Genomic DNA, 24,393 nt, shown 5'->3' on the forward strand with positions numbered 1-24,393 from the left:
TAGTATCAAGAAAACACTTCAAAAGTTTTGCTTTTTGAATGTTAAAAGAAACTAAAGTGCTGTGAAAAAATCTCTCTGAAGCGAGTGTGGCAATTATTAATCCACCGGCGGGAAATAGAAACTTCAATCAAGGTTGATGTGAACAGAAGTTCTCTGAAGGGTCGAACCCATAAATAGTCTCAGAAACTCTGGAAAGCATTTCAATCCCCCCCCAATCTTATTCTCCATAAAGAAGTCTGTCACATGCAGCTCATGACAACTAATTCAGGAACCAGAAACATTTTGTCGTGCAGCCTCTCAAGACAGAGTGGAACCAAGTTTCTCTGCCCTCGACTCGTCAGGTTTTCCTTCTAAAAACTGAACTATGACGACGTGAAAACACACGGACAAACAGGAGGAACTTATTTCCACAGTGGAAGCCTTTCACTGCTGAGCACCGCCGTGTTCAGGGTCAAGAAGGATCTCCATGGAGAGGACCTAATGGACAGATAACTGCTCTGAAGTGCTCTCAGAACGATTGAAAAACAACAATGCAATCACAGGCTGCGCACGACGACGCGGGGGTGGACGAGTTCTCCTCTTACAGCTCCGGATCTCTGAATGTTGAACGGATGTGGTCAAAGTTTTACCGGACACTTTTTCAGTGTCGACAGTAGACGGGCACATCCGTGACCTATTCTACCAACTTCTCCAACCTCCAGCCAACTCGAGCATTTCTGAGCAGGATTTAATAGCCGCTACACACTGCGTGACTCTCGGCCCGACCAGACGAACGATAACAATCGTAGCGATATCTTTGGTCCTGGCTCTAAAGCGGTGACTGTTAAAATGAAATTTAACCTGTCGCGGGCGAAAGGCGAGAAGCTTTCAAGTTTCTAGAATGGATTATAGCGTCTCGCATGAAATGTGTACATTTTAGAAAAGGCCTTTATTTTCAAAGTGAAGAAAAACCCGTAGAATGGGAAGAAAAGATAGTTAATGCAACACTTTGGCCTAAAAGAGCAAATGAGGGAAGAATAACATTCATTGTGAGCTGAATAAAACTGCCAGACCATTTTCTATGTCAGTCATTAAAGGGTCACGTTTCAGATCAGACTCCCACTCAGACAATTTACTTTGACAGTTATTTATTTGCTGCACCATTTTCATTTATGTAGGATTTAATGACGACGGAAAAGGCATAACAGGATCATTCTTGTGTAAGAAACAACCGCATTGATAGATTCCCCAAGCAAAAACAACACGTACGTATAGAGATTCCAATCTGAAAGCAAAGCAAGGTGCAGTATGAAAACTCAAAGGACCAAACTATGAATGTAATAATCATACGTAGGATCACAGATTAACAATTTCCTCAAGTCACAGAACTTAAATACTGAAAAGTGAAAATGTGGGTCTCACATTAACACATTAAGCCCAGGTTGTAATGAAATGGATCAAGCCTGTTTCACTTGAAACCATCATGTAAACGGGGCCTTAGTTGTACGTAGTTTCCTATTTTTAGCTGCTTTATAAGAGGGTAAAGGCTCAAATAAGCTTGAAGCTAAATACGCAGACCGACACAGATGGCGCCTTCTGTCTGGAGCCTACGAGTGTTGTATCGAATAGAGCAATACCACTGGTGACCTGTGGGGGCAGCGAAAGGAAAAAAGACAATAACGTAATTTAGAAGACAGAGATAACGATCTCTTTGAGGAAAGAGTTTACGAATATGTGCATGGAGCCAGACTTATCTACAAAGAATCTTCACATGACTCCCGTGAAAAGTGTAGTAATGTATTTTTTAGCAAAGTTGAAAACATAAAGTATCGAATTTACCCCCCCGACTTCTCGGACATTAATACTTGTTTTAGCCGTTTTAAACCAATTTCATGGATAATTGGATTAGAAACGTTGTCCCACATGAAACCGACAACGTGCAGTGCCCTCTACTGGATGTAATGATTAACAAACAGGCAGATGGGTATGTGAAATCATAAGAAACCCTGCTGGACACAGAGGTGGTTTATTACCTTGTGTACTCAGACATTAAGCATAGGGAACAAGTATAACAGCAGTATTTTGTAGCAGACTACAAATCTACAAAGCCCAGTTAAAGACGGGTCCTCACTTTTTACATACTGTATTGTAATTGTATGATCCATCACCTGATATTTGTTGAATTTCAAACCCTTCTCCTGAAGTCCTATAAAGATTTCACTATTGTGAACCGAGCGGCACAAAACCTCAGAATCCACCCAAGTTTCATAATCCACTTACACCCATCTTTTTCTGTGGCTGATGCATCACAAATAGACCTCCTCCAAACTCCTCCACTACTCAGCAGGATGGGCTTTAAATCTGTGCCGCAGAGGGAACTCATAAAAACTATAAAGTTGTCCTGCTTCTCTCCACCACAGGACTCCTGCAGCTCGTCCCCATGCTTGCTGTGCTCATGATTCATTGGTTAATACTCGTAGTTGATCAATTCGGCCCTTTTTTCCTCGAGGAAGAACAGACTCATTGGCCCAGTTAGGGGGTCACATGTCACATCACTCTCTCAGCTGCTTAAATGGATCCAGTTCTGTCAGACGCGGCCAAAACAAGACAAAATATCGCTTTTTGGGAGCGCGCATGAACAAATCAACGAGACTGAATGTCGCAGTTTTTAATCTGATTTCGCTTTTCTGAGGACAGGTTTCAGTGCTGAAGCGTTGGTCTACTTCTTTTGAATACATTAACATCTAATCCCATATGGCAGTTGACATAATCGGCACAGTGCTGTTCACCTTTCAGGGCTGGTTCACTGGTTGGGGTCAGAGATCAGAGGATGTGTCAATCCTTTTTTCTTTTTTTTTTCATTCTTTTTTTCCCCAACTGGATACCACATCATTTTTAAGAAGCTGTGGCATAAATTTACTGTGAATGTCTGTTCTGAAGAGCAGGTCCAAGATGTTTTCTCTCATTTCTCCGATTGTTGAAGGATTCTTTGATAGAGAAAAGGCTGTATCCAGAGGTCGGCAGCGAGTTCATGAATGAATGGATGCTGTTTGAGCAGAATTAGTTACATAAGCAATTATAAGATTGGTGACTTAGGAGAGCGATGACTAAATTATTTTTTAGATATTTTTTCATACATTTGGTAAAACCTAAATGACTTTGGCCGTGTTTCCATGACAACGTTTTCAAGTAGAAACGGAAAACTTTCATCGTGTTTTTGTTGTCCGTTTACACGACAACGGTGCTCAGAGTCTCTGAAAATTTAATTTGTTGAGAATGGCTCCCAAGGTGGAACTTTTCTAAAACGGCCAGACTCTCCAAGGAAAAGCGGATAAAACACGACTTTTCTGAAATGCTGCTGCTGCCATGTGCACCACGACTGTAGTAAATAGTTATTCAGCACAAGCGTGAGTAAAAGGACAATAACAACAGTGTTTGCCTCCAGAGTGTCATGACTCCCAGTCCAGATTCTTCTGAGACTTGGTAGTTGTACCGTTTAGAGGCACAATCCTACTTGGTCGTCCGTCCTTACAAATCTCTGTGTGCTCGCCATTGTTATTGTTTATAGCGTGCTGTTCTCTGTGGTTTCATTACCAAAACCAACAGCGCCAACTCGTGTCCTGGCACGCCAACTACATCGTTTTCAACATTTCTGCTGTTTCCGTGTAAATCAACATCGTTTTCATAACATTGGCGTGTAAACGTGAAACATTTCTAAAATGAAAACACAAAAATTATGTGTTTTCACTTTAAATGTTGTCATGTAAGCAGAGCTTTATTTGGTGGGACTCACGCAAGGTAATAACTTGCTTGCAGTGCATCAGATTGAAGAAACGTGAAATTACTATATATGAAAATAGCTGATGAAAGTAAATCTTACAGAGCTTCTTCTGCACATGAACTGACAACATCATGCTTTGTTAACATTTAGCAGCACTGTCTGAGCACAGCTGTCTGGTGAATGCAGTCATTTGGGGCGAGTTACTACGTGCTGGTGGGGTAATTTCACTGCTCCCTTTGCACTCTTGACTTTTCTAGTAAACAGGTAATAGCCAGGATCATCTCATCAGGTTGACTTACAGGTTCAATTAAATTATCGCCCCAATTAAAAAAGTAATTTTCCAGTGTCTGTCAACCATTTCTTGGCCTGATTGATGGTGCATTCCTTAAAATTTGATGTGAGGTTCTAGTTCACTTCACATCCTCAGTAACTACTTTGTGAATAACAAAGCAATATTTTTGTTTACGTTTATTCCCCTACTTGCATATCAACCATTGCCACTTGTACAAGTAAACCTTACCTGCGGGCAATGACAGGATCTTTTTGTTTAAAACCTGATTTTTCAACAGTGAAACAACTGTTGTATGGCTTTTTTTTAACACCTGAGAACATTTTAGACATTTCATTTTCATTTTTTAAACCTTTTACCTAATGTATATATTTATATTGTGTCATCTTTTACTTTGTCAATCCAACTAATTCATTACATTCTCAAATTTCCAAGCTCAACATTTTAAAGAAGCACTTAGATCCACAATAAGATTTATTTATAAGTCTAAGGTTTAATAAAAGCCCAGAACATTGTGAATCCTTTAAATCCAGACTCGAGTCAGCATCCTTCTTCAGTTCAGGTAATTACTAATCTTGTTTACTAGGGATTGGGTAAAAACAGCCTTTTATTTATCTGCAGCACCCCACTGCTAAATTGCAGCTAAATTACACTTTACTCAAATGGAGTAGAAAAAGTCGAAAACTGGAGCCTCAGAAGAGGAATCTGTTGTGCTCACACCAACCAAAAGTCTGAGGAACGTTTATCAGTTGTGGGATGAAACTTTTCAAGTTACTACTGGAATGAGCTTTGGGGAGTCCGCAAGTCAAGCTATTCCAAGCAGGAAAGAAAAAAACATATAAACAGACAAAAAGCATCAGTAAAAATTAATTTGCCACAAACACATTTATAGCCCCAGTAATGAGCGACACAACGTTTTTCACACATCTTTAGATGTGGAAAACAAAAGGTAAATTTTCAGGACTTTGATAAGCACAACATCACATTTAAATGGCCTTCAATGAAACATGAAGGAGTTGACCTGTTGAAAACTAAATGTATAAGGCTCGAAGCCTCACTTTTTTTAGTGACAAAAGTAATTTGATTAGATTAAAACCATGAAAATGTTTCAAGTGAAACTGAAAATGTTTTCAGAGGTTCCGAGCACCGCTGTCGTGTAAACGGGCTCACAAAATACAACAAAGGTTTTCCGTTTTCACATGAAAACTTTGTTGTGTAAACAGGGTTCAAAGCATAAAGTCTAAAGTGTAATTTGTCAGCTGATGCATTTTAGATGTTCCTGTTATCTACTTTACAAAATTAAATCTAACATAATCGATCATTTTCATCCAATAAAGTGCAGCATGAAATGCTTTACATGGTAAGCCCTGAGCGGGGACAGTCAAGGAGAACAACATAACGGTATATGAAACACTATCAAACCTCAAACCACCAAACAAGAAGCCACTTCATGACCTGGGCAGGGAGACGAGACCAGCATCACAACTACTATAACCAAATTTGGTTTATACCATACAATTTGATATGACCCAACCATTTAATGGAGGGCAAAATGTCTTACTTCAACAAGTCCTACCACAAAGATAGAGGATTTCTGGAAAGTATGGACACACGCTTCTTGGGGATTCATGAAATCAAATCTGGTGTTCTCCAAGGTTCTATTTTAGGCCCAATTCTTTTTTACTTGTCACGTCTCCCCAAGGGGATTAATAAAGTACAACTCTTTTTTATTAAGGGACATGACATGGATTTTCACAGCGATGCTGATGACACAATGGTGTACAATGCCATGTGCTCTGAAGACACGCAGCCAACTTAAGACCTTTTTAATTGTATATTAGATATTAAACCATGGGTGCCAGAAAAGTTCCTATAGCTCAATGATGGCAAGACTGAAGTTATTGGTCCTGAGGCAAAGACAGAGGAACATTTATCAAAATTACAAGTTTTGTTAAAAACATCACTCTGATTTCATTTAAGCTTTTCCCCTGTAAAGTACTTTGTGCTGATTTCACTGTACAAAAAGTGATATTTAAATAAAGTTTGATTGATCTAAGTATATAGAGGATAAGTATTTAGAGGGTTTGCAAAGTCATTATTATGTTCTACAATGTTTAGAGTCTTTTATGCAGATTAATGAACCTTCATCTTTACTCTCGATAAAATCTGCCTCTTATACGTAGGAAGAGGAAATAGTGACAGCATGTCTACTGTATACGAGTACTGTCACTGAATAGGAGCTGAAAAGAAAAAGCTTAACTTGTGGCAAGTTATTTAAAGACTACAGTTTCAATGTTACCACACACACACACACACACACACACACACACACACACACACACACACACACACACACACACACACACACACACACACACACACACACACACACACACACACACACACACACACACACACACACACACGCACACACACACGCACGCACACACGCACGCACGCCACCAGCTGCAGCAATGGCACCCTAATCATAAACAATTGGAAGGCTGCGTTACCATAGAAATGTGATATCCTTGCCACAATGCTTGTTGGAGACAAAGAGACTATTTTTATTCTCAAGGGGATGACTGCTGGCCAGCAGCAAACCTGAAGTTGTCCTCCTGCCTCAAGACAACAACAAGTAATGCTGTGTGATTTATGTTACTCATGTCACTGGAAAATCATTATTATTGTGTGTATGCTGCACGGATTGGTGGGGAATGTTCTCAGTAGTGGACATGGGCTGATTACCAACACATACATGTGACAACACTAGTGACAGCTGCCATGGAAGCAGCTCACACATGGTCTACAACAACTTGGGGTTTAATGTCATGTCTGAGGACACTTTAAAGCAAAGCCGAAGATCAAGATTTTTACCAGCAGAGGCTCAACCTCCCAACAGCATATAATGGTGTCTGGAAGAGATTTTTTTTTTTTAGGTTTGTTGAAAGCAGAACATGGTGCGACTGGTTTGTTCTACTTTACTTGCTCATTGAGCGAGAAACAAACAAGCAGATTCAGAAAGTAAATCTAAGGTCTTGTTTACACGACAAAGTTTTCAAGTGAAAATGGAAAACTCGGGTTGTGTTTTTAGGGTCCGTTTACACAACCGATGGTGCTCGGAGCCACTGACAACACAAGTTTTTGGAAAAGCTTCTCCTATATGGAAACGGGGAAAAAACGCAACTTTTTTGAAACGCTGCTACTGCGCATGTGCACCAAGCCCATAGTAAATAGTTGTTCTGCACATGCTCAGTAGATGGAGAATAAGAACAACGTGTCATGACTCTCAGTCCATATTCTCCTGGGAATTGGTAGTTTTATTTTGACTGTCACTGTAATAACAATCCAACTTGGTCTTCTGTCCATACGAATGTCCACGTACTCCCATTGTTAATGTTCAGAGTGTATTGTTCTCTGCAGGTGTGTGCGTGGTTTCATGACAAAAGCAACAGCGCGACCTCATGGCCCTACATGCTTACTATGTTTTCGGCCATTGTTGTGTAAACAGACATCATTTTTAAAACGTTAATGTGTTACCCGGAAACTCTTCAGAAATGAAACGCAAAAACTATGCATTGTCTTGTAAATGGGGGCTAAGTAAATCTTCCAAATGAGCACTTGTTTGTTGATTGAGTGACGAACACGTGTCGGGAGAGTCCAAAACAGAACAAACACGGGATGTGACAGATGAAGGGATCAACAGTTGTCCAACTGAGGCCCTCCCACTGCATTGACCGTTTTGTCCTCCTTTAAAGCAATTGCCAGTAAAAATTCCACCCAAGAAACTTCATCAGTGCTTTTGCCAGATACTATGCTCATTATAAAAGCATTCTACAACTTTTCAACCAGTTCTATAACCTGCCAAAGCAGGAAATAAAATAAACCAGACTACAATCTTTTCCCTTTTGAGAACTGTGAAGTCATCTTTTAACTTCAAGACATCTGATTCTGTCAGGTCAGCCACTTCTCAGAGGCGCACCAAAACCTAACAGCTTTGAAGATTAAGTCAAGAGAGTTTCATACCAGGGAGCGGAATAATAAATAATTTAAGACAGATAGGGACTGAACAGGGGCTATGTCTTACCTTAAGTCTGGTTAGTCAGGAAGATGACTTTGGCTTGAACCCCCTTGCGACTCCACCATTTGATGTAGCAAATAAAAAACATCTTTGGCACAAATATAATTACAGAAGAATGGACGAGTGGAGTAAGTGTTAGTGTGCAAACAAGATGTGATTAAACCAGCTGCAGCAGATGTGAACTTCATTGGAAATGTAATGTTCTTTGTGTGTAGATTGTGGACAGATCATATTTGTAGAAAGGAAAGCAACTTAAACATTAATCACAGATAAACCACATTAAGCATTAACATTCTGGGTATTCATAATGAAGGCTCACTTTTCCCTGCAGTAGCATGTCTTCGAACTAGAAATGTTCTGTAACAGCAGAGCGACAGTCAGGTCTGAAAGAGCAACTGGTGAAAAGTGCTTTTCCAGATCAAAATAGAATTCCTGAAGGAGTTCAAAACTGGTGCAAATGGGCGAGGCATGACCGGAAACTCAACCAACCCATGGAGAAAGAGAGGAAGGGAAAGGGGCATTACACAAAGTGGATTAGCAAGAGAAAGAGAAAGAGAAAGAGAAAGAAGCAGCAGTGTAAATGTCAAAGTGAGTCTCTCCATAAATCTCTTGTGCTCAGTATGTGTGTGTTGAAATGTGAAAGAAAAGAAAAAAGAGGGCAGATGAACAAAGAAACCAAATCTTCCTACCTCGAGTATTTGGACTCTCACTTTGTTGTACGCTTTCAGCCAACGGACTCTGGATGGCGAGCAGGGTGGAGGGCCATCTTCGAAGAAACTGAATAAAGAAAGTAAGGAAATATATTGGTATAGAAACCAAAGGGCACGTTCACACTGCAGGGTAATGCGATCAAATTCAGATTTTTTTACTCACAAGTGAGCCATATCCAATCTGTTTTGTGGCCGTGTGAAAACTCCAATTCAAATTTTGTTCACACCAGGCCCAGGCTTCGATCATATGTGGTACCAATTCAGATATTTTTCCACATGCGACTGCTTCGTCGCTGACGTGTAATTGAAGTCATGGACAAGTGCCAGAGGAAGCGGCTCCGCCAAAATGTTAAAAGCTGTTCTCTCTCTTTTGTCCTCATTCTCATTCTTCTTTCCCTCCTCATTTTGTTTAGATTTTATCGGCTCGTATTTCACATCCACTTGAAAATGGATCTACACGTGCTGAACAGTGTTGCCAGATATGGCGGGTATCCTCCAATTGGGGAGACAAATTCTCCTACCTTGTAACTTTATCTCATGCATTTGGGTGTCTGTGGCGTGTTCTTTATTACAAATATAATAGATTTACGATTTTAACATGATTTCTACACAGGCTGGGATTTGAGCTGTTTTTATTGAGGTGTGTGGGTTTTATGTTGTTTGGGCTGAAAACAGTGAGTCACACCTGGCAACCCTGGTGCTGACCAGCGTGCCATGCCATCCGTGATTACTACTGTCAACAGAATTTTCTGCGCATACGCTCTGGGGCCCGAAACCGTGGATCCGATCACGCTCACACGGCAGTCTGATAAACTGTCATGTGAATGATGGCGCAAAAAAGTCGAATCCCAGCAAAAAATCGTAATTGAACATCGAGACCTGCAGTGGTAACGTGGCTCAAGAGATTTAACTTTTAAGATCCGCCCAACTATCAGCCTATATATACTCATAGACATGGTTGGTAACGAAACATTTTCCAACAAGTTGAGAAAAACGCCATAATGCAAACAGACGTTGATTCCATACCAAACTTGGGCTTTGTTGTCTTTGTTGTCAAAGGTCGGTTTGGGAAGGATGATTGACGAGTCCTTCAAGTCTTTGTTGGAACCTGGCTCAGGCTCTGCATGAAGCCCTTTCTCCACCTCTTCCTCCTCCTCCTCCTCTTCCTCCCCCTTGGTCCAGTTAGACGGCGTACTGCGCAGCAGGGCAGGTTTGCTGGGGAGGCCGGATTCGGGATGTCTGCGTTCTTCGGGCTCAGAGCTGAGCTGCGAGCTGACCGGGCTGAGGTTGCCTGACGAATCAAAGTGACTGCTGTCTGGAGGACTGTAGAGACATGAAATGGTTATGTAAAAACGTGCTGCCATGTTTTCAGAATGAAACTCTTTCATGTGCTGCTACTACTACTACTACTACATTTGACTTATATGATTTACTCCAAATCATTAATATAATTTATTAAAAGCACAAATGTAAAAAAGAAAGGAAGTTTTAAAGGACTGACATGGAACAAGAAAATACAACAGAAGGTAGGTAATGTGAGATCTAGATTTTAAACGGAGGGACGACATCAAGTATGAATATGAAGAAATATATGGCCATGATGCAAATATCAAATAGATTCAGTTTATATGCTAAGGGTCTAATCTCAAGATCTCAATGTCAATCATTGTGACATGAGTTGGCAAACCAAACAAGCATAACATTTGCAATTTCACTTTGTACCAGCAGGGGAAGTAGTGAGTCATGATAGCGTCTAGTCAGTCCAGCGAGACAAGAGGAAGTAGCTGCTTCCGACATGAGTCAGTGAAACAAACACATGTGGAACCACCAACAGCAAACTGCCAAAACTCGATAACCAAATGGATGCTTCAGTGACTTAATTCACAAAAATAATACAATATAAGTGTTACACATTGCACCTTTTGGAAGGTGTTGTCATGCCGGTTGTCAAAACAGACTGACTTCAAACTCTTAACACCTAAATCTGTAATCTGGTTGAAACGCCTCGCTCGTTCATTTACAGCTAAACCAAAAGGTTACAGACACTCTTAGTGGATTTATGCTTAACCTACCTGATAACTATCATAAATCATGAACTCAGAATCACTGAGTGGCCACTGGATGATTGAGACTCCTAATGAGGAAAGTAGCTCTTTGCTTTAACAGCCATGATTTACACTGTGCTGGGCGTGCGCCAAATGACTTCTCACTGTTCCTCTCACTCCAGCGCCGGGCCTGATTCCACAGTGTGCCCTGCCACACTGCCATAAATCTATCAGAGTCTGAGTCACATAAATAAATTAGCTGAGAGTAATTCTGAGTACCGCAAAGGACAGAGAAGGGAGTGGCTGGATGATCACAGGACTGAGGAGTATTGGCGTCTCCATCACTAACAGGAGAGTGATCAACTAAGGTGGAAAAACTGCAATATTACATTATCTGTACACACAACGGTTAAAGCATTCCAAAAATGTATTAGATCCTGTCATATATGTATATATAAATGTTAAGTGCATCTACTACAGTTCATTCTACAACTTCATACCAAACCAGTTGGTGTGTTGGCAAAGATTTAAACCATTGTGAAATCACAATGCAATGATGACCCTGCAGTAACTTTCATGAAAGAAATTGCTGACCACACTTTTATGGGCTTTTTTTGTTCAAATACAGTCAAATTCCTGAGTCACATTCACAAGTATTTCTCCAGATTTAAGGACTGGCACATCATTGTATTGTGGTGTTTTATAAGGACAACGGATTCATCTTGATCAACTCAACACAAACAGGTCTAAATCTAATAACATGTCTAATACTCTAAAGGAAGCATATAAGGAATAATGGGAGATGAGTAGCAGGAAGGGAAGCTGACTGACATCTACATTCGTATGATAAATGAACTTTGTCATTTATCCTACAGTTTGTACTAGCCTTTTTGCAGCCTCCGTCGTCAATAGATCCTTTCCTTCATCTGTTCCCAAAACTGCAGGTGTGATGTCAGCTTTTTTCTCTTCACTCTTATCTAACTCACACTGGGTGATCGTTAGCTGGGGCTTATCCAAGCCTTCTGCTATGGAAACTGTGTTTGAGGGGAAGCCGGAATTTAGTGACTGGGCTAAAGTTTCACAGCTTCCGGTTTTTGACGTTTCTGTTGGTCCTTCTGTATCACTGGCGTCTGCGCTTTCAGTGTCACCAGAACCTGTGGAGAGTTTGTCAGATTCTGGCTCATCCAGTTCATCTGTAGGTTTCTGGCTTTCAGGCTGCGGTTGGACCGTGACCACTGGAGGAGCAGGTTCAGGTTTCGGTGACTCAGAGTTTCCAAACATGGAGCCAAGTTTCATGCCAAATACAGATGGTGCAGGGGTTGTTTCTTCCTTTCCAGCAGACTTTTCCTCTTGGAAAATACCAGCTGAAAGACCTTTAAAACCAGAGAAGAGTCCACCATCGGTTTGTTGGGGTGTTTTTGAGAAAAGGGATCCGATAGAGGTGACCTCAGCAGCTGCAGATATAAAGCCAAACATGTCCTTTGTTTCGGTAGCGGGTGGTGGAGCTTTATCAGAGACTGCGGTATCGGACTTTTCAGAATGCTCAGTAGTCCGACTATTCCCTGCTTCTTTCTCAGGGAGATGGGTTTCTATGGTGTCTTCAGAAAGAGAATTTTCTTCTGCCTCTGCTTTGTCTTTTCGTTCTGCCTCCTCCACGAGACCTTTTTCAGGGACCTCAGAGCCTTTAACATGCTCGTGACTCGATATATCATTGTGATCTGTATTTGTCTTATCAGTGTTTTCAGAAGAGTCTTTTTGTTCAGATTCTGCAGTAGGCTGTTGGGATTCCTCAGGTTTTGTTGTCTCGGGTCCTTTGAAAATACCCAATATGTCACTAGTAAGGGATTCTGGAGCAATGCTACTTGGAAGACCAAAAAATGAGCTTTTCTGTTGTTGCTGCTGCTGCTGTGGCTGTGGTTGACGAGGAGCAGGTGATGATCCAAAAAGTGAACCAGGAGAACTTGAAAAAAATCCACCCATAGTTTGTGGTTTACTTGGCGCATTCGAAGAAGAAAACATGGACATAAAGCCAGAGAATGGAGCAGGCTCTGGGGGCTTTTGTGGTCCTGGTTGCCGTGGACCAGCCATTCTTGGCCCTGCCATTCTTGGACCTCCCATTCTTGGACCTCCCATTCTTGGACCTCCCATTATTGGTGCTCCCATTCTTTGTCCTGGTGGGCCAGGTGGTCTGGCCATACCTGGCCTCGGTTGTTGCTGCTGTGGTGGAGGGCCAAATGGTGGTAATGAGCTGCTTTCAACAGTTTTCTCTTCAGATGTTGATGAGACAACTGCAATTGGACATTCGTTGCTTTTGTCTAAATCAGGAGCAGAAGCTTCACTTAAATCATGACCTGATTTTTTCTCAGATTCTTTTGCAGCTTCATCAGCAGTGATTTTTGAGTCTTCTTTAGTAGATATCTCAGATTCTGGAACTGTAGTAACTGCACTTACTGGTAATTCTGCTGTTGATTCCGGAATTATCTCTGCCACTGAATCAACACCAGGTTTATCTTTTGTAGACTCATCCACTTCTGGTGAAGCAGAGTGACTGTCCTCAACCATTTCATGAGTTATTTTTTCTGCATCACAGATTGCAATTTGTGCTTCATCTTCAACTTTCAAAGCCTCCTCAGATAACGTCTTCACATCAGCAACTGTTTTTTCTTCACCGACAATTTCTGAAGAGACTTCGGTTGATTTCTCAACCTCCTCTGAAGAAGCTTGTTCATGAACTGTAACTTCTGATGGCTCAACTGAAGATTTTTCCACGTCTGCAAGTGCAGACTCTTTCTGATCAGGAACTTCCACTTGTTCGGTTGTACTTTCTTCCTTCATCTTGTCATCCGCAGCTTCTTCCACATGGGCCACATCAACAACACTTGAGCTTGTGTTCTTCTCATGATCATCTATATTACTTCCTAGGACAGTCATCATGTCAGTTTGTTCCAATGTGCTTGACATGGAGACGTCCACTTCTTGACCTGCATTCTGAATTTCAGAGATTTTCATTTCTGGTTCAACTTTCATCTCGCTATCTGCAGCTTCCTGAATTGTGTTGCCTTCATCTTTGAGGTCCAGTTGTGTTTCCTCTGTTAGTCTTGGCTGTTGCTCCTTTAGTGTTTCTTTTTCCAGCAGATTACTTGTCACATTTAGTGCATCTGTGTTAGATACTTCAACTATCTCTGAAGCATTTTCACAAGAAGAGCTACGTTGGTCAATGGCAACACTGTCCACATTTATTTGTGAATATGTTTGATGGGCAGAGTTCTCAACAGCATTGTTTGTGATGTTTGAGGTTGAATCTTGGTCTGTCTCCCCTTCCTCATACTCAGCCTTAATTGAGGAGGAAGAAATGGGTTCTGTAGGTGCATTTTCAATTGACTCAACATGATCATTCTTTGCTTCCTCTGTACATTTTTTGATATCTTGGGACTTCACTTCATCTGAAGGTATTTCCTCTTTGGCATCGACAGTCTTCTGTGGTTCTGTTTTAGTTTCCTCCAAGAAAGACATTCCAAATAGAGCAAACCCGGTTTTGGGTTTGTTTCCATCAGAATTTCCACCAAGTGAAAAGACAGAGGACACTTTAAAACCACCCTCTGATTCAGGTGGTTTAGAACCTGCAGGATGTGTTTCTGTTACTTGCTGGGTTTGCCCACCAAACATTGAAAACAATCCCTTTCCTGGGGTTTCTGAACTGCTGGGTCCTGGTGGAGTTACTCCAGGTGGGTGTACCCTTGGTCCTGCCTGGGGTTGGCTACTAAGACCACTAAACTTGGAAAACAAACCAGCACCAGGGGTTTCTTTATTTGTAGTAGAGCCTGGGAGGATTCCACCAAAAATAGAAGATCCAGTTGGAGGTCCCCTTGGTGCAGGACCACTCCCAGGATGACCTCTTGGACTTGGTGGTTGCTGAGGTGCAGATGACCCAAACATGGAAAACAGGCCTTTTCCTGGAGGTTCTTTAGGTGGGGGACCTCTCGGTCGTACACCTGCAACTGTTGGACCTCTTGGGGCTGCAGGTGGCTGACTACTTGACCCACCAAACATGGAGAACAAGCCTTTTCCAAGGGGCTCTTGTGGAGCAGACTGTGGAGGTGCATCTTTGGATCCAGGTGATGATGGGGTATTTGACCCACCAAACATGGAAAGTAATCCTGCTCCTGGAGCATCTTTAGTAGATGCGCCAGGAAGAATGCCACTGAGTATTGATAATCCAGTTTTAGGCTGTTCAGCCTCAGGTTCATCAATCTTATTAGCAACGCTATCCTCCTTGGAGACTGCAATTTCTTCTGTTGGTGGGGTTACAGGACTGGGCTCGGTGGCAGATACGGTGTCATCCTTTTCAATTTTGTCAAGAGGCTGTTGGGCTTCTTCGGGTATTTTCACATCGGGTGCGGAGTTTACTTCTTTTCCAGACAAGTTGTCAAAACGTGGAGCTTGATCAGGAAGTTGAACATCTGAAGATGTAATTATTTCATTCTCCTTCAGGCTTTCAAGAGTAACCGTGTCTTCTGGTTTTCTTATGATTGAAGTTGTGGTTTCAACCTGACGTGCTGGATCGTCAGCTTTAACGACTTCTTGTGGAGCAATGTCAAGAGCTGCAGCTCTTTCATCTTCTGAAGGCAATTCCACTGGTGCCTCATGAGCCTCAATTGACTCTGGCTTTACTTCTGCTATAGTGGCCTCTACATGTGAGCTTTCATCTATTAGGCCTGGCTTTGAGTTTTGTTCATTGGTATGTATATGATCTGATGCCACCGTTGTTAGTGGAATCTCTGGCAAAGATGTTTTGACTTCCTCTGATTCAATGTTTGCCTCTCTGGCACTGGGTTCTGTAATCTCCTCATTCTTAGAGACCATAGTTTGGGAAATAGCCTCAACTTGTACATAATCTTTACATTCTGGTAGTGGTACATCAGTGGCAGTCGTATCTTCAGAAACACCAATCTCTGGGAGTACAGGTTTGCTACATTCAACAATTTCTCTTTCATTGCTTTCTTCTTCTGGTGAACTTGCTGCTGAGACAAAAATATGTGGCAGTCTGACATAAGGCTGGGGTCCACCGATTTCTGTATCAGGACAACATCCTTCTGGGCTATTAATGCCAATATAAATTGACCTTGGCTGAAGATTATTTGCCAGGTTTGCTTCAGAAGAAATGTCTCCACTTAGAGTGCTGATGGGACTATACTCTGCTTGTTCAGTTTGGTTATTCTCTGAACTTTGCTGCAGTGGCTTGTCTGATTCAGATGAAACTGTAGCTGTGATGAAAGAAGCTTTTTTACTAACCTCTTGTGATGCAATGTCTGATGTGTGTGAAGGCTCTGACAAACCATCCACTGGCAATATTACTGGAGGAGATACTGTTTTCTCTTGCAGTTCTTTTACCGAGTTGCCTTCATCTGATGGCCCTTGTATAATCTGAGTTGTTTGAGCACTAAAATCACTTAAAACTGCATCTTTTCCACTGTGTTGTGTTTCAGTACTTGCTGGAGCCAGCTTTGGTGGGATGACTTTAGGGTGTTCTTTGTTTAATTCACCTGACAAGGGAGCAATTTGTTTGCTTTCAACAATCACAGGTCCAGATTGAGCAAAATGCTGTGTTTGTAGAGTTGGGCATTCGGGAAGGCTTCCTTTGTCAGAGACGGTTAAATCCTCACTTGGTCGTTTCATTGCAGGATCATATTGTATGTGAGGCAAAGAAGGAATTTGTGGGTTTATTTGTTGGGTAGCTTGGGTGGTTGTTCTTTCAAAATTAACTCCATGATGGCTAACAGGAGACAGCGGAGTTGGTGTGACTTGTGTCATGTGGTGCACAGATGTCGATATAGTCGGACTGTGCTGAGACTGAATGGTAACTGGCACGGTACTCACAGAGGGCTGTGAATCCAAGACACTGAATTTTGAAATCAGGCCTTTGACAGATGTGGATCCTGCTGGTTTCAGAGATACCTCTGGTCCTTGCAATACTGCCACAGAGGATTGCTTCTGAAAACTATTTACTGTTTTTTCAGTCACCGGGTATTGTTTTGTGGTTGATTGTGATGCAAGCACGCCAGTATCTGAGGTACACATGACTGGAGGGAATGTCCTTGAAGGTAGAATTTGTTGGTGGTGCTGCTGGGCAGTGACCTGTCTTTGGCTTTCATCGGGTTGTTTTGAGACAAGAAGCGGTTGTGGTATTTGATAGGTTGAAGTGACATTACTGTGCACAGACTGTCGGTCTGAAGGCGGTAATGTGTGTGCATTCTGAATTATTGAAACAGACTGAGCATTAACAGTCAGTGGAGTTGACCCAGTTTGGAGTTCACAGTGTTGGGTTGAGACAGGACGTGAAGGCTGTGCAGTAATTGTCATTTTACCACTTTCAAATAGGTTCTCCTCAGTACTCCCATAGCTGTCAATAGTGGCCTGTTTAATGAGAATCTTTGGTCTCTGGGACACATCAGGCTGAACATTTGTATTTTGTCTTTGTAACCTGAGAGGAGTCTCCTGAGAACCAGCGATGTATGGTGTGAAGCCAGTTACCATACCGGGATGTTGGTAATGCTGATGTGAAACTAAATTCTGTGGTTGGAGCTGAGGATTGTTGTAAGTTGATTCAACGACTGGTCTACTACTGATCTGTTCATATGTATTGTTAAATGATAACTTGCCAGATGACAGATCCTGTGCTGTTGTGACACCCGCAGTCTGAGGAGACTGTTGTACTGAAACCAAAGATGACATTGAAGTGTTCACTGGTGCGGAAGGATATTGTCCTATTTGCACTCCGCAATGCACAACAGGTTGGGTGGTGGTCTGTTTGTCAGTTGCATATCCCCTAAAATGTGATGATTCCTGAGACTGAGAGTTTGTGGTATTCTCTCTGACCTCCTTAGCAGTGACCGCAGGTGTATGTTGTTGCTGATACTGCCAGCTATTTGGAGATGGAAAGGAGAGATTTTGAGAGGAAAGATCCTTTATGTCTTGATGACTGGCCTGATTTGTAGATCTGTTTTGAAGCTCCACAGTTAGATCAACAATACCAACCCCTGTTCTCCTTTCTAATGACCTTCCACTTTGTATTCTTTCAAACACTTCTTTCTTCGCTTTTACATTTGTGAAATTCACTGGCTTGCCATCATTCGGTTCAACGTAACTTCTTGAAGCATTGGTTGTATTTAGTCCATCTTTTCCAGAGAAGTCAACTGGTCGCTGTGTGTCCTTGCATGCCATCTTTGAAGCTGAAAATACCTCAATAGAATGGTGGATAGATATCTTTGTATGTAGTGTCTCAATTGTATTGACTCTACCCAAAACCTTACTTCCTTTTTGGTGTACAGATTGATCCACAATGAGCGGTAGGCCAACAGAGCCATTCCCTGCTACAGCTGCTTTGTTTCTCACCAGCAGTGACATTGGGGGATCCGATAAGTTTGGCACTGCCTCTGAGGGGTACACTTTTGTTGACATGTCCAATGTGTCTTTGACAGAGTTAGCTGGAGCTGTGGTGAGTGAATAGGTTTGAGTAAGAGATGGTGATACATCTCTTGTTTGTATTACACCAGAGTTCTGCACTTCCAAACCCATGGGAAGAGGTTGGTGGCGCACAGGGACAGCATTTCTAACTGAAGTTTGGTGTTTCAGCAGAGGACTCACATCTTGATGTTGGATTTTGTTTCTTGGTTCAAATGGTGGTGTTGGCTCAACCACCAGCGGAACGCCAACAGAATCTTTTCTTGCAAGCTCTCTTGCACTTGGTTTATTAACAAGTGACACTGCTTGATTTTGAGCAAAGTCGTTTTCAGGAAGTACTTTTCTCTGTGTAGCTTGCGATAGCCTGGGTGACATATCCAGTACTGCAGCTGAAAGAGCTTTTGTTGAAGTGCATGATTGTGTTGTATGCATAGTACCTGACTGTGAAGGTGATTGATTGAACTGGGCAAAGTCCAACGGTTTCCATTGCCAGGATTGCTGCTGGTACAGATTGGATTGTTGCTGAAGCTTATCCTCAACCCCTTGCTCTGCATTGGTTGGAGAACTGGTCTTAAAGTCAACAACAGTTGCTTCAGAGCAGATATTGACAACTAGTGGCATACCAACTGAATCCTTTCGTGCAAGTTCACGAGCACTCAGCTTGCCCCTCAGTAATGGTAGGGCCTTGGTAAGGCTGACATCTGGGGGGTTTTGTTGAACCACCTCTTTCAGATTGTGGTTATATTTGGAGGTCATATCAAGTGTGGCCTTAAATGAATTGGCTGGTGCCGTGGCTTGCTGAGGTGGTCTTCCCATTTCTATGGATTCCGTAGACTGCATTTTAAGAGACTGCTGTCTTGGTAATGGCACTTTATACTTAGAAGATGGAATTTCTTCTCTGCGTCCAGAATATATTAGCCGATGAGAAGACACATGTTCCTCGACAGGGAGTGTCTGGACCTGAGGCTGTGGCACTTCACCTTTAAAAGACAAGTCAACAGATTCCTGATGTCTCAGACTTATGTCTGGTTCCATGGGAGGTAGTGGTTTTCGTCTCGTCAATGGCAGTGCCTCACAGACGGGATCTTTTATTTGTTCATCAATTTGTGGAGTTTTCTGGGTTGTCTGCTTGGCAGACATATCTAATATACATTTAACAGAGTTTGCTGGAGCAGTTTGCCTGTCATATTGTTTTCCAATAGCTTGATAGGAAGGCTGTGTCATCAATATTCTACGACGAGGGACAATTGTAAATGCTGGTGGGCTTTCCTGTATCTGCACGTTGGGTGAGCAACATTGCTGTTGTCCCCGAGTGTCCATTTGTTTACTCATAGCAGGACTTAACTGTGGTGAGGGAAGTACAGGTTTTACGGGCTCCATCTTTGCACCATCTCTGAGCCCACCAACAAGACTGGATGCTTGGCTGGAAATAGAAGTTCTTTTTGGGGTCATTGTTACGTTACTGCATGAAGAATTTGAGTTGTGATCAGGAGCGTGAGACAGTTTGGGTGAAACATCTGCTGCTCCTTTGCCAGGGATTTTGGGTTCAGTTTGATTGGGTCCAGTAGTTACAGGGACACTGGAGGATTCTGGTGGCCTTGGTGAAGTCAGAGGAGAAGACACAGGACTAATTATAATTTCAGTTCTGGAAAGTCTTCGATCTGACTTGTTGTGTTGATCCACTGAGATTGTTTTGGTCTGACAAACTGTTTCCGGTAATGTGCTCATGGTTGGCTGCACTGAAGTGGGCCATTCAACTTCTTCTTCCTCAGTTTGTTTGGTCAGATCTATTGCGTTTGTACCCTTGTCAGTTAAATCTGTACTTTCTGTGATATCATTCTGCTGTTTCTCTTTAAACCTTTTCAACTTGTACTTAGTAAAATCAACAATATCATTTTTTGGTGTAGATTTTAACTTCACATCTGTTGAACCTTTTTCTTTAACATCTTTCTGTTTGTCCACTGCGGCTGAAAAATCTAAAACTTTATTGCTTGCACCAATGGGAGAAGCAAATGATTTCTGATTTTTGTTGTAAAGGTAGGCTTCACTATACGAAGCTGGATTGTCATTTAATATATGCAGCTGTGGCACGTTTTCCTTTGAAGGAGTTTTTACATCCTGTTGAGGTGGAGATGGTGCTTGGTCCACTGCTGAAGTAGGCGCGTTGCTTACTTGGCCAATCACTGTGGCTGCATTCTTATTTGCTTGTGGTAATAGCCTAGGTTTTTCTGCCTGAGATGGCTGCCTTGCAAGCAAAGGTCTGGATGGAGAAGCAGAAGGCACTGTTGAAGTACATGTTGTGGCTGAACTCCGAACAGACGTTGCTGGTCCTTGCATTGTCGGATGAGTTTGTCCTGCACTAACAGTTGGTGGTGTAGGCAACTTTCTTCCTGACTGCATAGGTCCCGGTATTTTTGAAGCTGCCATGGTCTCAGGAAGATCTTTTGAAGCCTCTGGAGCCTTGCTAGATACTGATGTCGATGTAACTGGTTTCATTGGCAATGTTTGAGCATTACTTTTATTTTGTTTAGAGGAATTTCCACTGATACCTCCAAGAGTTGAATGTACAGAGCTAGATTTTTGCTTTGGCTGGTCTGCTGCTGCATCTACTTGTGCAACTCTGATTTCAGGAATTGGGTAGCGCATGTTCGGAGAAATAGGTGCAGAATAACGCTTTAGGGGTGCAGGTGAATGTGCACTCGTATCTGTCAATGCCGGATTCTTCCAGTATGGTCCTCTATGGCCCCCTTTTGAAGACGTCAATGTAAGATCAGCTGCCACCATCGGTTCCTCCTGACAGCTAAAAGCATTTTGGACTGATTCCACTTTGATTTTTTTAAGTTTGTACACAGAAAAGTCGATGGGTTGTTCCGCTTGGGTAGATATGGATTCCTGAAACATCTGAGAGAAGCTTTCCAAATTCATGTTCATTATTTTTTCACCTTTTTGAAGGACAGAGGTCAGATCCATAGGAGCATCAGAAAGCATCACACTACTTTGCTGCTGACTGGAAAACCATGAGCCTTTATTTTCTGTGTGAAGGGGAATTTTAAAGCCACAAAGGGTCACTTTATCAGCTTCTTTCTGTTTTAACATGTTTGCAATGTTTTCAGTGATATTCCCGAGAGCTTGTACATCCTCTGGTGCAGCACAGGCATAAAGGTGTCGACCAGCTTTGTCGGTTAAAAGAGAATAAATGTATTCCTCATCTGTATAAACATAATAACCACAGTCCCCAGCCTCAGCCGGCCACCACAAACCTTGTTCCAACAGGGACAGCCATTGTTGATACCACTCAGAATCCTCAAATAGCAACATTTCTTCATCTGCGTCCCAAGTGACACCTGCAGATCTGCTTAAATCCATAGCGCCACGGGTTAAATCCATTGGACCCTTTCTTGTGGCAAGTCTTTTTAAAAACTCAGTGGCTGATTTCAAGTCAAAGTTTTCATCTTTCAATTGACTGGTAGCTGTACTTTGTTCCACCACTTTGTTGAACTCTTGCATACTGCATTCTGTAAGTGACTGACATCTACTCAACCGTTGCTTTACTTTTGTATTTGAGAGATTTAAAGCACGACTACCATCAATCCAAGGTTTTTTGATTCCACCAAGATCGTTCACATGCTCACAGCTATAAGACATTTTCTTCTCTCTGCAACTCATGTCAAACAAAACAAGATCTTCGTCTGGCTCAAGGAAGCGATTCCTGCTCTCAAAGAGCTGCGCTGCAGCCTCCCTCCAAGGATGTGGGGGCACATTGAAGTCACCGATGTTCATTTCTTTAGGATTTAACCACGAGTGATTCTCCCACTGAGGTGTTTGAATGGTGGGTGCTATATGGCTTTGGCATGTCTGGTACCGTTCTTGAACTTCAGTAGCAAGGGCTTCAGCTAAGACATAATCGTTGAGTTGTTGCCACAGAAGAGCCTCTATGAGACACTGATGCTCGTATAGCTCTGGTGGAATTACACCATGTTCGGTGAAATTGTACAAAAGATCTTTGTAGCCATACTCGTCTGCTGTTCCATACAACAAACGCTGAATTTCCTCAAGGTAACGCTGAGTTGAGGAAATTGTAGGATCTTGACCCACCTGAGAAATCGGGGGTTCTTTACACATACCAGAAACAGGAACCGTGGCACTGCCACTGGTTGTGGTTGTTGAACTTGAAGGAATATTTTCTTTACTTCTTGGCAGTATGTGATCAAGAAGACCTTTTTCATTCTCCTTTCCAGGACTGACAGCACTACTGTCACTCGAGCCGGTTTTGAAAATGCTAGACAATAAACCAGGAGACGTTTTACTTGTGCTGCTTAAAGGCTCTTCCTTAGGAGTAGATGACATTTTCAGTGACGAGTCCTCTGAGCCACTAAAAAGACTAGTGAGAAAACCTTTTTGAGCGGGACCCTTTAGGTCTTTATCAGTATTTCCATACTGTGAGGGAGGCATCTCTACTTGTTTGGTTCTCTGAATCTGTGGCCGTCCCTGTCCTGCCCGGGGTTGCTGTTGCTGCTGATTTTGAGTTGCCTGATCATCAGCTGATGGTGACTGTTCCACGGTAGCTGTAATTTTGTTCAACAGACCAGAGAACAAGCCCCCTGACTCTGGCTGGGTTGGATTTGGTCCCGGTTTGGAGGACGTTTCACTGGTTTGAGCAGGTTGAGGGGGCTGTGCTTCCTGTTGTGCATTTTCACCAGATGCAAGTTTCAGAATACCTGAAAACAGACCTCCACTTTGACTGGACTGCTGGCTTGCTGTATTTTGAGCCATTTTGACAGGCTGTTGTTTTTGTTGCTGCTGCTGCTGCTGCTGCTGCTGCTGCTGCTGCTGTTGAGGTGATGTCTGACCAAGCAGACCAGACAAGAACCCACCTTGATTACTGCTTTGAGAAGGCTGTTGACCTGGAGGTTTGCCAGCATCTGTTGTCCTATTTCCCTGCTGAGAACCAGTTTGTGTGGTCGGCTGTTGTGGTGCATTTTCATTAGATGTTAATTTATTGAACAGCCCGGACAGCAATCCACCTTGCTGTGGCTCTGGAGCAGATGCAGCTGGTTGTGGTGGGACTTGGTTTTGCCTTCGCAGAGGTTGCCTGTTACCTTGTTGATTCTGTTGTTGGTTTTGATTGCCTAAAGGTTTCTGCTGCTGAGCTGGAGGAGTAGGACCAGTTGAAAACAACCCCGAGAGAAAACCCCCCTGCTGATTAGGTGGTTGCTGGGGTGTCTTTGGTTTTTGCGCCTGTTGCAGATTTCCTTGACTTCCCATTGGTGATTGTGGGGTCCCTGCATCAGCAATTTTATTTAATAACCCACCGAGCATTCCTCCAGGACTGCTGGAAGGTTGTTGTGCGGGGTTCTGTCTATGGCCTGGTGGCTGGTTTGGTTGATTCACAGATTTGATCATCTGTGGCTGGTTCTGTGACGGTGGGGGTGGGTTTGCAGGAACGGATTCTTGGTTTCCAATTCCAAACAAGCCAGACAGGAAGCCTCCTTGATTAGAAGATGCTTGCTGCTCTGGTTTTTGGTTAGTTTCTTGGGTTGCAGGCTCAGTTTGGGGTTTTGATGGAGCAGGATTTGTTTCCACAATCTTGTTAAAAAATCCTGATAAGACATTGCCCTGTTGTTGATTTGGTTGGGTGGATTGTACAGAATCAGGCGATTTTGGTGGTTGAGATGCTGTTTCTGTCAGTTTCAACAAACCTCCAAATAACCCACTTGACTGAGGTGTTTGTGCAGGTTTTGGAGGTGTTTTCTCTGCTGTGTGATCAGTCTGTTGTTGATTTGGATGCTGATGGGACACCACAGGTTTCTCATCTGCCTGGTCAGAATGAACCATGGCCTCTTTATTTAAGGTTTGGTCAGGTCCTTCCATTATTCCTGTCTGGTCAGCTGCTCCTGGTTGGAGCTCTTGACTAGACTGAGTTGATGGGGATCCAGTGACTGTGTCTGTGGCTTTTTTTAAGAGCCCAGATAAGAGGCCTCCAGTCGGTTGTTGTGTGGCAGCAGGCTGTTCCTGTTTTTGCGCAACAGGCTGGCTTCCTGATGGTG

General features: G+C 42.6%; 1 protein-coding gene across 1 annotated transcript in view; it reads right to left on the reverse strand.

Annotated features, from left to right (window-relative positions):
• The window catches only part of unc13ba (unc-13 homolog Ba (C. elegans)), a 181,484-nt gene that overhangs the window by 111,892 nt on the left and 45,199 nt on the right, over positions 1-24,393 (reverse strand). Inside the window, exons 10-11 of the mRNA XM_080466529.1 lie at positions 9,867-10,163; positions 8,820-8,907 (exon numbers count right to left, since the gene is read on the reverse strand). Coding sequence (XP_080322655.1) covers positions 8,820-8,907; positions 9,867-10,163 — 385 coding nt within the window. The remainder of the gene's footprint in view (positions 1-8,819; positions 8,908-9,866; positions 10,164-24,393) is intronic.

This window comes from Lipophrys pholis, assembly GCF_963383615.2.
Source record: "Lipophrys pholis genome assembly, chromosome: 7".
In the NCBI taxonomy this organism is placed as follows: domain Eukaryota; kingdom Metazoa; phylum Chordata; class Actinopteri; order Blenniiformes; family Blenniidae; genus Lipophrys; species Lipophrys pholis.